Below are 18,327 nucleotides of genomic sequence, written 5' to 3' on the forward strand. Positions count from 1 at the left end.
CGTCCTGGGGCAGCTGGTGGGGGGTATGGGTAGTGGGCATACATGATCACCACTCCATTAAAATGGAGAGCACAGGACCTTTATTCTAGTGAAAGGTGTGGGTCTCAGCACAGGGACCACCAACCATCAAAGCCTGGCCAGGTGATAAGTGCAAATCAAGTAATTGTCACCTTTCTCTGTAGACCAAGCAGCCATCCATCCTCCAGCCAGCAGAGGGCGCAGGAGGACTTTAAGGACATTTGCCTTGTGTAGGACGTGAGGGGCAATGACACCACGCACGCTGTGACTGGTTGGCGGAAGGAGCGCTGTAGCTGGTTGGCAGAAGTGAGGCCACTATTGCTATGAGTCAGTCTTGAGGGAAAACGCCGGTAACGCCCTCTCTGGCCGAGGCCTGCGGTGCTGGCTGCAGCTCTCTCCCCAGTAGGCTCTCTCGTTCCTCGGCGCTTACCATGAGGCGGGTGGACGAGCTGTACTAGTCTGTGGGCAAATGTTACCGGAGCGCAGTCCAGTGCCACAGAGATCCCGCCCGCGGCCCCAGCAGCAGCAGCAGGAGGTGAAGGAGGAGGAGTTGTCCTACCCTGAGTGGATTAGCCGGAGCTACGTGGAGCTCATGAGTCTGAACGAGCACTCGATGCAGGCGCTGTCCTGGAGGAAGCTCTACCTGAGCCGGGCCAAGCTCAAAGCCTCCAGCCGCACCTCGGCGCTCCTCTCCGGATTCGCCATGGTAAGGGAGCCGCTCTCAAGGTTACCCCTTGTCATTGCACGGACGTGCGTTTTATCAGGAGACTGATGAGTGAAGAGAAGCAGCAACCTGCTCTCACGTGTAGAGGTGCCTGCTGCTTGGGTGGTGACTGGAGGAGAAGCCTGCACGGGCGGCTATGTGATGGGTGAAGTTGGATGGCACATGAGTGTTGGCAGCAGGCTGTGTTTCCGCCTCCCCCTCATCATGTTCCTCTTTTCCCCATTATTTGGTCAGCTGTCTCTAAGTGACTGTTCACACTTGTCATACTAGGAGTACAACTGTCTAATGAGCCCATTCATTACAGCCTGGTGTCAGTGACTGGCAAAGGCTTTGTGTTTCTTCTCCTCTATGGTGACAGGCTTTACAAGTGCCCCATTTTGCGTCATTTTAACAAAGTATGGGCTCATGCACACGACTGAGGTTTATGTCTGCATTTTTTTTGCGGACAAGGATAGGACATTTGTGAAGGGGTGGGGAAAAAAAGTCTTTAGGCTCTCAGCCGACATCCGTGTTTTGAAGATCCGCAAAAACGTCAACGGCCGTGTGCATGAGCCCCATTTCTGAGGAACTGAGTTGCGACACGGGACGATTCACCCATAGACATCATTAGTTACGTGCTGACATTTAAAGGGGCATCCTTCACAGGTGGCATATGGGGGTCTAAACTCTGGAGTGTCAGGGCAGCACAGCCCCATTTAGGTCAGGTGGGAATGCAGCTGATGTTTAACCCCTCAGATACCATTGTTAATTGCAACCACATAGAGCAAGGGTGGTCCCGTGGGCTTCTCTACAACACGTTTGTGGGACGCTGATGGCTTTCCGTAGAAGACCCTAAAGATGTCTGAGCCAAATAGGTTACCTGTCAGTTTTCTGCTGGCGGGCATCATACACTGCGGTGCAGACATCTTGCAGTGTATCATTGCAACAGTAACAAACCATACCACATGGGCATCTTCACACAGGGGATTTTGACGCTGTCAAAATCTGCCTTGTATACGGTGGCAGAAATCGCAGTGATTATTCAGTTTGTATGTCGCAGACCTTCTTGTGTCCTAGCTCCACTTAATGGAGCTAAACCCCAAGCTGACATCTTCTGCCGCACAAGCGGAGGCCGTCCGGACACAGTGTCATGAATGGACAGGTTATGGCTTTAGGCTAGGTCTACATGATGACATTTGTCATGCGACAAATGGGGCACAACTACGCTGCAACATTTGTCACACGACATTTTGTTGCACCAATGTCGCGCAACAATTTTTATAATGGTAGTCTATGGTGTCGCACTGCGACATGCTGCGGCGCGACAGTCGCAGTAAAAATCCATCTCAAATGCGACATCATAAACTACCATTATAAAAATTGTCGTGCGACACATGTCGTCGTGTAGACCTAGCCTTAAACCACCAACCTGTGAACTGTAGACACCACGTGGCCGCCAGCGAATTTTTGTCGCAGTGCAAATTCCACTGCATTTTTCCATCCCCCCTTTCCAAAAAAGGAATAAAAGTTAATAAAACCCTATATATCCAAAAGTCAGAGAAATGGAAGGAAAAAAAATTCCCCCACCCCTAAAAGAATCATTAAACATTTTATACTATATATAAGCCCCGAAATAGTGCATTAAAAATATAGTTCATCCTGCAAAACCAAATCCCTCATTGCCAAAGAGTTCAAAAAAATCCGTTACAGCAGCATCCCCCAAGGGGTTAAGTATTCATTCAGCAGTGACTATAGACAGTGCGGATGGTAGACCGTTTCATATAAGTACAGGGCAGTAACCAGAACAGGATAGTCCCTTTTCCACTAAATGGAATCGGTTTGACGGTATCGACTCAGCCCATTTTATTTTATTTTTTTAAGCTAAAGTTTCTCAAGCTACTGCTGGATAAGGATGGGGGAAGGGACCTCTGGATCGGTGGGAGTCCGACTGTCGGATACCCACCGACCCAGCAGTTTCACAATTCTGATTAAGGCCTCATGCACACGAACATATATTCTTTCCGTGTCCGTTCCATTTTTTTTTGCAGACCGTGTACGGAACCATTCATTTCAATGGGTCCGCAAAAAAAAAACAGAAGTTACTCTGTGTGCATTCCGTATCTTCGTTCCGCAAAAAAATAGAACATGTCCTATTATTGTCCGCATTACGGACAAGGGTAGTACTGTTCTATTGGGGGCCAGCTGTTCTGTTCCGCAAAATACAGAATGCGCACGGATGTCATCCGTATTTTTTTGTGGATCCATTTTTTGCGGACCGCAAAATACATACGGTCGTGTGCATGAGGCCTAAGTCAGAATTGGAGAACGACCACACAGCATGGTTGCCACGCAGCGGTTGAGTACCACGTGTGTGTACAAGCCACCGCAGGCTCCGGTTAACTTAGGACCGCACTTTTTAGGCTACTTTCACACTTGCGTTGTTAATTCCGGTTTTAAGATCCGGCAGATCCTTTCCATTAGGATGTGGTTGTGTGAAATCAAAACGGGGGAAAAAATTGATCCGTCACCAGATACATTTAAAGTACATTTTTTTTAGGCTCCTAAAAATACGAATTCATCACCATTGACTTGCATTGTTTTCAGTGCCAGATCAATTTTTTTTCAGTTTTTATGAGCGGACACAAAACCAGTTTGCAGCGGTTTTCTGTCCTAGTCACAAAACGCAATGCTGACAGAACGGAAGACACCCTGATTCATCCTGAACAGATCTCTTTCCATTCAGAATGCATGAGGGCTAAACGGAAGCATTTCTTTCCGATATTGAGATCCTCTGCCCGATCTCAATACTGAATAACAAGGCAAGTGTGAAAGTAGCCTTAGTCAGTCTCCATTGATGATGGCTGTGGCTTGTGCGCTCCTAAATAGTTTACTGTGGCTCGTGCGGTTGCACCCTTATGCTTCATTGAAATGGCGATCAGTCGTATTAGTTTGATTAGTTGCCTAGTTATTTTACTGGACCATAGAGGTTTACCACATTTGCAAAGATTGATCAGAGCACTGATACAATACAGGCTTTGAAAACACTCCGAAGTGACGAGCAGGCAGCCTGTTTACCACATTTGGCAGCCAATAGTTAATACAATAATGCACAGCCAAAACTGCTACATGTGAATATGCTGTAAGGATGGGCGACCAGCGCTGTACAGTTAGTTGTTCTAATTTCACCTACGGTATTTCTGTTGGAGATGACTGGAATCTTTATGCTCTTCGTGTATAATACATATAAATCTGAAGCCTGTGTTTCTGGTTCATTCACTTGTATTGCACGAGCTGCGATGGGTTCAGATGCAGAAGTCGCCACGTGGTGAATCGGGAAGGAGGAGGTTCACGTAGACATGTTTTAACCTCTCTGTCGCCTTGTGAAATGACACCAGATATTGGAACTGCAAATATGTTTTAGATTTCTGCTAAAAATCAAAACCATTACTCATCTCCACTATTTGGTGAAGTTTTTGAAGATTTTACGGACAGTGATACAGTAAGGCTGGGTTCCCTGGTCATCCAGTGTGGTACAGAAACACCAGAGGTACTGATCCCTATGCTTGTGCTTCCACTTCCAGAGCATCCACTGTGCATGTGCTGCTACACTTCCGGATAGGGGCGTATGAGCAGTCGCTGCTGCGGAATCGGAGCCTCTGCGCTTACTCCTCTACTCGAGGAGCGGTGGGTGGGATATCTGGCTCTGTCAGTCAAGCTGCAGAATAGCTCTTCACCTGCAGGGACAGCACTTCACAGGTTAACTCTCGTTAACCCGTTCCCGACCACCTAACATATATATACGTCGGCGGTCGGGTATTTAAAGAACTTTAAAACAGCAGGCCCTCCGGGCTAATGTATGCGATTTGATATTGTACATCACACACATTTAACCAATCGGGTTCTGTGGTTAGATGTGACCACGGCATCTGGGAGGTCAAAAGCCGGGAACTCGCTAGCAAAGATCCGGGGAGCCAGATGGTGTGTGCGGCAGCCTTGGTCCTCCTGAATGATCCAAGGCTGCTGCACACAAGTTCCTATGAAGAGCCTGCTATGGCAAGGCTACATAGGAACTATTAAATTCTCATAGACTCCAATGCTAATGCTTTGGAGTCTATGAGAGAAACAGTCTAATGATTACTTGTACAAGTTCCCTAGGTGAACTGTTAAAAAGTGTTAAAGGAAAAAAAAAAGGTTTTAAAAAATATATATATATATATTTAAAATAAAGACAAACAATAAAAAAAAATAAACATCATGGGCATCGCTTTGTGCGAAAACGCCCGTACTATTTAAATATAAAAATATTTATGCAATAGGTAAACAGCAAAGCGATGAGCTGTTTTTTTGGCCATTTCACCTCCCACAAAAGATTGAATAAAAAGTGATCAAAAAATCATACACACTCCAAAATTGTATCAATGAAATGTATACATTGTAAAAAAATGAGGCCTCACACAGCTCCGTACACATTAAAATAAAAAAGTTATGGGGGTCAGAATATGGCAATGCAAAGAAATTTTTTTTTAAAAATTTTTCCAAAGTTTTTATTGTGCTGGACCCTGACCGATCACCTACAGATGACCTATCCAGAGGACCTGGACTCCTTTTTTTTAATGAAGGAATCAATTCACTCATCGGGAGAGAATGTAACGTAATCAGTTGTGTCCAGCAAAACTCCTTAAACTTCCCCATAAGAACTGAAATAGTCCCAGACTTGTCGGCTTTTCTCACTCAGGCCTCATTCACACGACAAGCAGAGATTTCTTCATCTGTATAAATTACAATTAAATCCTTGCAGGCAAAACTATACATCGATCGGCTCAGCTCCTCCTGCTTTATAATGTGTCTGCAGGCATTTCCATGGTGCCGAGCGAGAATTTTTTTTCATTTTTTGAGGGGGACTGTTCCTTTTTAAAAGTGAGTCTTGTCACTGCGGTAAACCCACTACCATCTCTCATAACCACTAGATGTCTTAAAAGGCACCACTTCAGATGTCATGTTTATCATTCTAGTCACTAGCCCCGTCAGCCCGTCTACTGATGCAAACAGAGGACTAAACCCTTGCTGGCTGCGGGGAAATGCCAGAGAGTAGAACGGTAAAATGACTGATTTTGTGTGACCAACGTGCCAAAATGTTGCCTTCAGGTGTTTAAAGATGCACAAAAATTCTCATCCAGCATCATCAGTGGGATAATTCTGGTGCTGACTAATGTAGTAGACAGAATAAGTAAAGTCTACCTAAACTGTTACATAAACTGTTAAAACCTCTTGTATGTGCCGTAAATAGAATATTTATAATATACTATATATATTTTTTGCTCCTGAACTTCAAGTGTCTACCACACTTTCCCATCCGTAAACCCGTACACCACTGTGTATGGGACTACGGGTTCCCCTGGGGCCGGAGCTCCATAGCACATCTGTAAACGCTCTGCATAGCAAATCCCTAGTGTCTTATGCCAGGCTTTAGTGCAGCGGGCACAGGCAAGAGCAGCGATTGCCATGTGAGCTCCTGCCTCGACTCGCTCCGCACTTCTAAATGCCTGTATTAATGTGGTAGGCCGCTGGAGGCAGGAGCTCACATGGCAATCGCTGCTCCAGTCTGCCTGGCATAGGACATTGGTGATGTGCTGTACAGAGCTGGTACAGGCAGCGATATATGCCCCAATCTGTACAAGAGGAAGCCATACACAGCAATGTACAGGGGTACACATTGCAAAGCACTATAGGCACGTGCACTTCAGGTGCTTATATTGCATGAAAAACATTTTTTTATTAGAAATATTCTTTTTAGTACATGTCAATTTTTAATTCGATTTCGATGCCATAAAAAAGTATTGCGATACTCAATACCACGCGAAAAAATAAACAAAAAAAGCCACATGCATTCCGCATTTTAAAAAAATGGCGAATCACGCAGTTTTATTTAATTTTTTTCTGTTCCAGCATTCACCACATAGATTTTTTTTATTTTTTTATATTTTAATAGTTTGGACTTTTCTGACGTGGCAATATGTGATATGTTTATTTGATTATTGCTTATATAGTTTATATGTAAAATTGGGAAAGGGGGTGATTTATACTTAATATTTTGTTTTGTTTTTTTACACTTTTTATTTAATAACCATTTCCCCCCCCTTAGGGGCTAGAACCTGGGATCTTTTAATCCCTTGTCCTATTCACCCTAATAGATCTCTATCAGGGTGAATAGGACCTCACACTCTCCCTGCTGCCCTGAAATTTGTGCACATGGCAGCAGGGAGCTGACTATGGCAGCCAGGGCTTCAGTGGCGTCCTGGCTGCCATGGTAACCGATCGGAGCCCCAGGATTACACTGCTGGGGCTCCAATCAGAAGCTGCCACTGCCACCAATGAGGGGGGAGGGAACCCTGTGGCCGCTGCCACCAATGAGAAGGGGATGGGACCCTGTAGCCACTGCCACCAATGATTTTAATACTGGGGGGTTGAGAGGGGCAGGCGCACTGTGCCACCAATGATTTTAATGGGGTGGGGGAGCACTGCGCCACCAATGAGAATTAACCCTTAATACAGGAGGCGGGTACTGGCAGCAGATCAGCGGCATTTAACCCCTCAGGTGCCGCACCTGAGGGATTAACTGCCGCTGATCGCAGCTCCCTGTCGGGGCAGGGTGCCGGCTATGCTATTCTGCTGCTGGCACCTGCCTCCTGTATTATGTGTTAAAGACTACCTTATATGGGTCCAGAATTTAAGTATTAGGCTAGACAGAGCGGCGCCCAGAGATGTCCCAGCATTTACTATTATTCCTGGGCGCTGCTCCGTTCGCCCGCTGTGCCCCATTACTGTCTCCTGCTCCATTTGCTAATTAATATCGGAGCAATGGGGAGGAGACAGCAGCTTCTCTAGTGGGCGTTCCTTCTCCCTGCGCTGTCCAATCGCAGCGCAGGGAGAAGGAACGCCCACTAGAGAAGTTGATGTCTCCTCTCCATTGCGCTGATAGTAATTAGCATATGGAGCAGGAGACAGTAATGGGGCACAGTGGGCGAACGGAGCGGCACCCAGGACTAATAGTAAGTCCTGGGACATCGCTAGGCGCCGCTCTATGTTGCCTGCTACTTAAGTCTGGACCCAGGAAAAGTCCTATCATTGAGTGCGCAGTGCGTCCGCCCCTCCCTCCTCATTGGTGGCAACAGCAGCACAGGGGGGAGGGAGAGACTGCTTCCTTCTCCCCTGTGCTGCTGAGAGGCCATGAGCGTGCCGACAGCAGCGCGCTCATGATCTGTGATACTAGACTCTGCAGCAGCGCAGCCCAGTATCGAAAAAATGGAAATCCCGGTATCGATACCGGGACAAAAGTATCGATTGGGTATCGAAATTTCAATACCCGCAACAACCCTACATGTACCAAAAGCTTTAATATGGTCCATGTTCGACTTTGGGTACTTTCACACTTGCGGCAGAGTGATCCGGCAAGCAGTTCCGTCGCTGGAACTGCCAGCCGGATCCGTCAAAACGTATGCCAACTGATGGCATTTGTAAGGGTACTTTCACACTTGCGGCAGAGAGATCCGGCAAGCAGTTCCGTCGCTGGAGCTGCCAGCCGGATCCGTCAAAACGTATGCCAACTGATGGCATTTGTAAGGGTACTTTCACACTTGCGGCAGAGAGATCCGGCAAGCAGTTCCGTCGCTGGAACTGCCTGCCGGATCAGGCAAAACGTATGCCAACTGATGGCATTAGTAAGACTGATCAGGATCCTGATCAGTCTTAAAAATGCCTGATCAGTCGAAAAAATGCATTGAAATGCTGGATTCGTCTTTCCGGTGTCATCCGGCAAAATCGGATCCGGCATTTATTTTTTTTCACCCTTTTTTCAGTCTGCGCATGCGCAGACCGGAAAGATGGGTCCGGCATTCCGGCACTAATACATTCCTATGGGAAAAAATGCCGGATCCGGCATTCAGGCAAGTCTTCAGTTTTTTTCGCCGGAGATAAAACTGTAGCATGCTGCGGTTTTCTCTTTTGCCTGATCAGTCAAAATGACTGAACTGAAGACATCCTGATGCATCCTGAATGGATTACTCTCCATTCAGAATGCATGGGGATATGCCTGATCAGTTCTTTTCCGGTATAGAGCCCCTGTGATGGAACTCTATGCCGGAAAAGAAAAACGCAAGTGTGAAAGTACCCTGAGACTAATTGGGGTCTTGATCAGTCTTACAAATGCATTGAAATGCCAGTGTCATTCGGAAAAACGGATCCAGCATTTATTTTTTTCACATTTTTTTTGCATGTGCAGACCAGAAGGACGGATCCGGCATTTCGGTATTTTAAATGTCGGATCCGGCACTAATACAGGGAGTGCAGAATTATTAGGCAAGTTGTATTTTTGAGGATTCATTTTATTATTGAACAACAACCATGTTCTCAATGAACCCAAAAAACTCATTAATATCAAAGCTGAATATTTTTGGAAGTAGTTTTTAGTTTGTTTTTAGCTATTTTAGGGGGATATCTGTGTGTGCAGGTGACTATTACTGTGCATAATTATTAGGCAACTTAACAAAAAACAAATATATACCCATTTCAATTATTTATTTTTACCAGTGAAACCAATATAACATCTCAACATTCACAAATATACATTTCTGACATTCAAAAACAAATCAGTGACCAATATAGCCACCTTTCTTTGCAAGGACACTCAAAAGCCTGCCATCCATGGATTCTGTCAGTGTTTTGATCTGTTCACCATCAACATTGCGTGCAGCAGCAACCACAGCCTCCCAGACACTGTTCAGAGAGGTGTACTGTTTTCCCTCCTTGTAAATCTCACATTTGATGATGGACCACAGGTTCTCAATGGGGTTCAGATCAGGTGAACAAGGAGGCCATGTCATTAGATTTTCTTCTTTTATACCCTTTCTTGCCAGCCACGCTGTGGAGTACTTGGACGCGTGTGATGGAGCATTGTCCTGCATGAAAATCATGTTTTTCTTGAAGGATGCAGACTTCTTCCTGTACCACTGCTTGAAGAAGGTGTCTTCCAGAAACTGGCAGTAGGACTGGGAGTTGAGCTTGACTCCATCCTCAACCCGAAAAGGCCCCACAAGCTCATCTTTGATGATACCAGCCCAAACCAGTACTCCACCTCCACCTTGCTGGCGTCTGAGTCGGACTGGAGCTCTCTGCCCTTTACCAATCCAGCCACGGGCCCATCCATCTGGCCCATCAAGACTCACTCTCATTTCATCAGTCCATAAAACCTTAGAAAAATCAGTCTTGAGATATTTCTTGGCCCAGTCTTGACGTTTCAGCTTGTGTGTCTTGTTCAGTGGTGGTCGTCTTTCAGCCTTTCTTACCTTGGCCATGTCTCTGAGTATTGCACACCTTGTGCTTTTGGGCACTCCAGTGATGTTGCAGCTCTGAAATATGGCCAAACTGGTGGCAAGTGGCATCTTGGCAGCTGCACGCTTGACTTTTCTCAGTTCATGGGCAGTTATTTTGCGCCTTGGTTTTTCCACACGCTTCTTGCGACCCTGTTGACTATTTTAAATGAAACGCTTGATTGTTCGATGATCACGCTTCAGAAGCTTTGCAATTTTAAGAGTGCTGCATCCCTCTGCAAGATATCTCACTATTTTTGACTTTTCTGAGCCTGTCAAGTCCTTCTTTTGTATATGTGTGGGCGGGTGGCTCACACCTAATAGCTATGATGGGTGCTGCTAACTCTAAATTGGGTGCCCGGTCCCAATAGGTAATAAAAGCTTGAAAGTAAAAAGGGAGAGTGAGCACTCACAACGTCTGTATCATATGGAATTAGTTTTACTAAGACCTGGTTGGTCAAATAAGGTTGAACACTAGTACATTAAACACTGATGCATTCACATTAAAATACAATTGACTTAAAATATATAAAATTGTTGTAATATGGTACCAAATATGATTTCCACTATTTGTGGTCGGGGTAGAAAGTTCGTGGCCGCACTCCGTAATACTTGTAGCAAAAAATGTCAGTAACTGTGAATAGAGTGGGTAGAAGCGTCCTAAAAGTTCCTCATATAGTGCACTTCTAAGCGGACTCCTTGTGTAATACTTCCTTTAGGAGAGTTCACTCCTATTAAGACAGTGAAGGCAATGTTCCAGACTTGTAATCACCAGTTCCTACCTGGTTCCTTGATGGTATGTCCCACTGTGTGGCGTCTCCTCGAGGCGAGCGGTGCCGGCCGTCCGAGTATCTTCCGCCGCAAGTATCAGGCGGGTGACGTCACAGTATCGCGGGATCCTGGTCAGCGGTCTACGCTGAAGGCTGTGTCTGTATTAGCTTTGCCAGGAATTCATTCATGCATGGCCATGCAATCCATAGGGGGGTCCGGTATATTCGGTGGGCGCTTTTTCTCCTCTGCTTACCAGACGCGTTTCGGGGCGTCTACACCCCTTCCTCAGTGGTCAAAGCGCCATTACCCCATCTCCACCTTTTATAGTCTCTATGGTGATCCACAAAAACCGGAAACCGGATCCTCTGGACATAGAAACTGCCATTACAATTTTAAGTGCGGTATTTGTGCGGTTTTTCAACCGCCATTGCGTTTTTTATTGTAAATGCAGCTAGCACACAATAGTGTACTCCCAACACAATATTAAGGATAAAAATAATAATTTAAGATACATAATGACAATTTAATATACATATTAAAATTGGAATGGTTAAAAACAATAAATATACATACATACTAACCCTTACTATACACACATTAGTAAACATCGGCTGATATATCTGGGAACATTAATATATAAATACATGAAAATATAAATATATAAGAATATAAATGACGGTTCCAATTTTAATATGTATATTAAATTGTCATTATGTATCTTAAATTATTATTTTTATCCTTAATATTGTGTCGGGAGTACACTATTGTGTGCTAGCTGCATTTACAATAAAAAACGCAATGGCGGTTGAAAAACCGCACAAATACCGCACTTAAAATTGTAATGGCAGTTTCTATGTCCAGAGGATCCGGTTTCCGGTTTTTGTGGATCACCATAGAGACTATAAAAGGTGGAGATGGGGTAATGGCGCTTTGACCACTGAGGAAGGGGTGTAGACGCCCCGAAACGCGTCTGGTAAGCAGAGGAGAAAAAGCGCCCACCGAATATACCGGACCCCCCTATGGATTGCATGGCCATGCATGAATGAATTCCTGGCAAAGCTAATACAGACACAGCCTTCAGCGTAGACCGCTGACCAGGATCCCGCGATACTGTGACGTCACCCGCCTGATACTTGCGGCGGAAGATACTCGGACGGCCGGCACCGCTCGCCTCGAGGAGACGCCACACAGTGGGACATACCATCAAGGAACCAGGTAGGAACTGGTGATTACAAGTCTGGAACATTGCCTTCACTGTCTTAATAGGAGTGAACTCTCCTAAAGGAAGTATTACACAAGGAGTCCGCTTAGAAGTGCACTATATGAGGAACTTTTAGGACGCTTCTACCCACTCTATTCACAGTTACTGACATTTTTTGCTACAAGTATTACGGAGTGCGGCCACGAACTTTCTACCCCGACCACAAATAGTGGAAAATCATATTTGGTGCCATATTACAACAATTTTATATATTTTAAGTCAATTGTATTTTAATGTGAATGCATCAGTGTTTAATGTACTAGTGTTCAACCTTATTTGACCAACCAGGTCTTAGTAAAACTAATTCCATATGATACAGACGTTGTGAGTGCTCACTCTCCCTTTTTACTTTCAAGTCCTTCTTTTGACCCATTTTGCCAAAGGAAAGGAAGTTGCCTAATAATTATGCACACCTAATATAGGATGTTGATGTCATTAGACCACACCCCTTCTCATTACAGAGATGCACATCACCTAATATGCTTAATTGGTAGTAGGCTTTCGAGCCTATACAGCTTGGAGTAAGACAACATGCATAAAGAGGATGATGTGGTCAAAATACTCATTTGCCTAATAATTCTGCACGCAGTGTACATTCCTATGGATAAAAATGCCGGATCCGGCATTCCGGCAAGTGTTCCGTTTTTTGGGCTGGAGATAAAAACGTAGCATGCTGCGGTATTATCTCCGTCCTGAAAAGTCAAAAAGACTGAACTGAGACATCCTGATGCATCCTGAACGGATTGCTCTCCATTCAGAATGCATTAGGATAAAACTGATCAGTTCTTTTCCGGTATTGAGCCCCTGTGACGGAACTCAGTGCCGGAAAAGAATAACGCTAGTTTGAAAGTACACTTACTCAATAATCGTTTTTAGGCTCTCATCTCGTTCTGGGCACTACTAGTGTATGGAAGGACTTACACTCGCTGAGCGCCCGGGCCCAGGTCTTGCCGTTAAGCCTCTGCATAGTTCAGGATTATGAAATATAAGTATTAATAGATTAGGACATTGCCACAGTGTTGTTTATCTCCAGCTTTCATTATTCGATTTAATAATGGGGGGTGGGATGTAATAATGAAATCTGCTGTATGTCTGTTTGAAAACCACAGTAAAGTTAACCCCTTAATGATTGCACACTCCTAGTTTTATGGCGGCTGGGAAGAGGTTTATTCTGCAGAGAGAATCATAGAGGGGTAGATCGGGGGTCTGGCTAATGAGACAATAGCGGGTAAAAACATGAGGGTTCCTCTCTGATTAAAATTTGTTTTTAAGGGCTCATGCACACAAACGTATTTTTGGTCTGCATCCGATCCGCATCTTTTCGGGTCGGATGTGAACCCATTCACTTCAGTGGAGCCTCAAAAGATGCAGAAAGCACACCGTGCGCTGCCCGCATCTGTATGCTGGTTCCAAGGCCCTGCAAAAAGATAGAACATGTCCTATTCTTGTCAGGTTTTTTTTCTGTGGAACACAACCAGTATCTGTTTTGTGCATCCACGATATGTGAATTGCAAAAACGGCCATGTGCATGAGCCCTTAATGCAGGGCTTGACAAATTTCCTTGGAATCTAGGAGCCAGCTAAAAAAGTTAGGAGCCAGGCGGAGCCGCGTCATAAAGCTCCCAGTAGATGCCCCCATAGTGCTCCCCCACTTCTCCAAAGAGCCCTCCAATAATGCATGCTAGTAGAAGCTCCCATAGTGCTCCTTCCCCTTTTCTCCATAGTGCCCCCCCATAATTTGCCAGTATATAGGGGCCCCATAGTGCCCCCCATAATGTACCAGTATATAGGGCCCCCATAGTGCTTCCCCCTCTTCTCCATAGTGCCCCCATGTTGTCAGTATATAGGGCCACCATAGTGCTTCCCCTCTCCTCCATAGTGCCCCCCATAATGTGCCAGTATATAGGGCCCCCATAGTGCTTCCCCTCTTCTCCATAGTGCTCCCCATATTGTGCCAGTATATAGGGCCCCCCATAATGTGCCAGTATATAGGGCCCCCATAGTGCTTCCCCTCTTCAGAGTGACCCCCCATATTGTGGCAGTATATAGGGCCCCCATGGTGCTTCTCCATAGTGCCCGCCCCCCCCCCATATTGTGCCACCACCCCCCTTCTTGCCACAGTATACTATAAATAATAAAAACAATAAACTCAAAAACTTACCTTATGCTGCTGTCAGTGATGCAGGCCTGTACGGCTCAGGCGGAATTCAGTTGGTAAATGAGACTTACCAAAGTCTGAAACAGCTTTTTCACTGCTGAATACTGGAGCAGACAATGTAGTAAATGTGCCCCCTAAACTAGAATGGCATCCAGCCGCTGGACAACTACTGCCTTGTCTCCTTTGTCCATTCCATCTCCTAGCCACTAGGTGTCAGCAGTAGGTTTTTCTTCGGCTCAGCTTCCATCCCTGCTAGTAACACCGCCGTGCAGCAGGGATCGCTGTGATTTCCTGCCGTGAGCCCAGTGCTGCGTCTGCTTTGCTTCGGGTGGGCCGCTCCTCGGGCTGCAGTGCTGTGTGTGTGTGTGTGTGTGTGTGTGTGTGCGCACGCGCGCAGGCCGGTGTCCACCATGTTCAGGAAGGTTTGGCGGGTGAATGTGAGGAAGCCTCTCCCCACCATTCATCTGTATCTCTGTCCTGAGGACGGCGATACAGATGAATTTGGAGATGAGCGCTTCCACAATGGAGGCGCTCATCTCCACTCCTGCTGCATCCGGACTGAACGAGCCCCCCTCCGGCACTCCGCACCCGTCGCCCATGCACCTTTGAAAACTGGCTGACAAATACCCAGGCGCCAGGACCAAATTCCTGATCGCCATGGCGACCTGGCGCCTGGGATTTGTTGAGCCCTGCCTTAATGAGAAGTCAGGGTTTTTTATTTTAACACCCAATAAATAAAAAATGCTGTCTTGGGATACTGATTGGAGACAAGGGGGCTCTAAACCACTTGGATGCCACGGTCAATAGCTTCCGCAGCATCTAAGAGGTTAAACTGTCTGTTACAAATCTTTTGCCGATCTGGGCTGTTAGAGCAGGAGCCTGGCTCTCGTGTGAAGTGCTTAGACTGGACCACCATAAAAAGACAGGGCCTAGCCTAAAGCCCTTTGTTACCACTATAAAAAAGGCATATGGGTGATCACTATGGGGTTTATGAGTAAGATCAGTACTCTGCTCCTCCTGCTCGCAGACTGGACTGCATTCTCCGTGTAAGAGCCAGTATGACAGATGCCTCTAAATTGTCAGATAATGTAAAGTATTCTCTCGGGTGACTGGATGTGCACTATATTGCCCACTCCTCTATTTCCTGCTGTACAAAGATACTTCTAATGCTATATGATTTATATATCTCTATCTATTAGACACATACATTAGAACATTTGTATGCTGTGCTTTTATGTTCTATTGTGAGTAAGGTAGGGTAGGTTAGGGTCCCATAGGAGCCTCCATTGCAGATTTTGGCAGAAAAAAGGACACCGTTGGGCTGCATTCGGCAGTATTTCCTCTGGCAGAATGCAGTTACTCACGCCAGAAAATCTGTGTGCCCCAATCTAATGAATGGGATCCATCTGGAGGTTTCTGTGCTAGAACAGAGTACCCGAATTTAAATGACAATGAGAACCTAGCCTAAGGGAGCATTCACACTACCGTGCCGTGATTTGCAATCTGCAAAACACGGATGCCGCCTGTGTGCGTTCCGCAATTTACAGAACAGGCAACCCATTATGTAAATGCCTATTCTTGTCCGCAATGGCGTGCTCTATATTTTTTGCGGGGCCGTGGAATGAAACAACAGATGTGGACAACCCATGGTGTACTGTCTTCTTATGCAGACCCATTGATCCGGTCGTGTGAATGAGCCCTAAGAGGTGAGGGACAGATGGCAGTATGACTGCAGGGTCAGAGTACACATTCAGTTGCAAGAAAAAGTATGTGAACCCTTTGGAATTATATGGATTTCTGCACAAATTGGTCATAAAATGTGATCTGATCTTCATCTAAGTCACAACAATAGACAATCACAGTCTGCTTAAACTAATAACCCACAAAGAATTAAATGTTACCATGTTTTTATTGAACACACCATGTAAACATTCACAGTGCAGGTGGAAAAGGTATGTGAACCCCTAGACTAATGACATCTCCAAGAGCTAATTGGAGTGAGGTGTCAGCCAACTGGAGTCCAATCAATGAGATGAGATTGGAGGTGTTGGTTACAGCTGCCCTGCCCTATAAAAAACACACATCAGTTCTGAGTTTGCTTTTCACAAGAAGCATTGCCTGATGTGAATGATGCCTCGCACAAAAGAGCTCTCAGAAGACCTACGATTAAGAATTGTTGACTTGCATAAAGCTGGAAAGGGTTACAAATTGATCTCCAAAAGCCTTGCTGTTCATCAGTCCACGGTAAGACAAATTTAATATAAATGGAGAAAGTTCAGCACTGCTGCTACTCTCCCTAGGATTGGCCGTCCTGTAAAGATGACTGCAGGAGCACAGCGCAGACTGCTCAATGAGGTGAAGAAGAATCATCCTAGAGTGTCAGCTAAAGACTTACAGAAGTCTCTGGCATATGCGAACATCCCTGTTAGCGAATCTACGATACGGAAAACACTAAACAAGAATGGATTTCATGGGAGGATACCACAGAGGAAGCCACTGCTGTCCAAAAAAAACATTGCTGCACGTTCAGTTTGCACAAGAGCACCAAGATGTTCCACAGCAGTACTGGCAAAATATTCTCTGGACAGATGAAACCAAAGTTGAGTTGTTTGGAACAAACACACAACTCTATGTGTGGAGAAAGAGGCACAGCACACCAACATCAAAACCTCATCCCAACTGTGAAGAATTGTGGTGGGGGCATCATGGTTTGGGGCTGCTTTGCTACGTCAGGGCCTGGACGGATTGCTATCATCGAAGGAAAAATGAATTCCCAAGTTTATCAAGACATTTTGCAGGAAAACTTAAGGCCATCTGTCCACCAGCTGAAGCTCAACAGAAGATGGGTGTTGCAATAGGACAACGACCCAAAGCATAGACAACAGAATGGCTTAAACAGAAAAAAATACGCCTTCTGGAGTCCTGACCTCAACCCGATTGAGATGCTGTGGCATGACCTCAAGAAAGCGATTCACACCAGACATCTGAAGAATATTGCTGAGCTGAAACAGTTCTGTAAAGAGGAATGGTCAAGAATTACTCCTGACCGTTGTGCACGTCAAATCTACAACTACAGGAAATGTTTGGTTGAAGTTATTGCTGCCAAATGAGGTTTAACCAGTTATTAAATCCAAGGGTTCACATACTTTTTCCACCTGCACTGTGAATGTTTACATGGTGTGTTCAATAAAAACATGGTAACATATAATTCTTTGTGTGTTATTAGTTTAAGCTACGGACAAGAATAGGGCATTCCCTTTATTTTTTCGGAGTCGCGGACCAGAAATGCGGATGCGGACAACATACTGTGTGCTGTCTGCATCCTTTCCGGTCCCATTGAAAATGACACAGACAGCCCTGATAAACCCCCACTGACTATAATGGAGTCCATCGGTTTCTATCAAGGGACCTGTCATTTTATCTGACAAAATAACACTGCGCGTCCAGCATTTTTGATGGAATCTGCAACAGAGACCTGTAATAGAGCCTCCAGTGCAGATGTGGATAAATCTTATTATCATGGGGGTTGTCTCATTCACAATGCAACCGCCATGGTGGGCATCTGGTTAACCTGAGTCCAACCCCTGGCAAACAGCTGATTTTGCCAGGGTAAGCTACAGTCAGCCAGGCATTTCTCCAGCAGCAGCCTGTGGGGGGGAATCATAGTATTACATGGTGGCCAAGTCCTTCAGGGAGCAGATCTTCCTCCTGGTTCATAGAGGGGGGTCCTGAGGGGTGTGACCAGTGACCTCTGTGATGTCATTATGTGCTAATAGGGCATTTGGACTGAGTTTGTGTTCATGACGTAACCCCTTTAACTGTACTCAAATGTGAAATGACAGGGTTTGAATGTTAGAAAGACTTTCTATGTGTAATGTCAGAGCAGCCTATTGTAATATGGAGATTGCTTTCTGTTGCCATCACTGTTTCCAGAGGTTCCCTGCTTGTAGTGCGGTACAGAAACATTGGTTCTTAATAACCACTGACATAGTAAGAGTTTTAATAATTTTATAAAAATCTATAAAAACTCACTTTGACAAGATAAGCAGTGT

At 45.4% G+C, this 18,327-nt stretch overlaps 1 protein-coding gene across 1 annotated transcript in view; it reads left to right on the forward strand.

Annotated features, from left to right (window-relative positions):
• Positions 1–308: 308 nt before the first annotated feature.
• The window catches only part of ORAI1 (ORAI calcium release-activated calcium modulator 1), a 36,441-nt gene continuing 18,422 nt past the window's right edge, over positions 309–18,327 (forward strand). Inside the window, exon 1 of the mRNA XM_040416130.1 lies at positions 309–724. Within this exon, the coding sequence (XP_040272064.1) occupies positions 488–724 (237 nt within the window). The 5' untranslated portion in view covers positions 309–487. The remainder of the gene's footprint in view (positions 725–18,327) is intronic.

Source organism: Bufo bufo, chromosome 2, assembly GCF_905171765.1.
Source record: "Bufo bufo chromosome 2, aBufBuf1.1, whole genome shotgun sequence".
Taxonomy (NCBI): domain Eukaryota; kingdom Metazoa; phylum Chordata; class Amphibia; order Anura; family Bufonidae; genus Bufo; species Bufo bufo.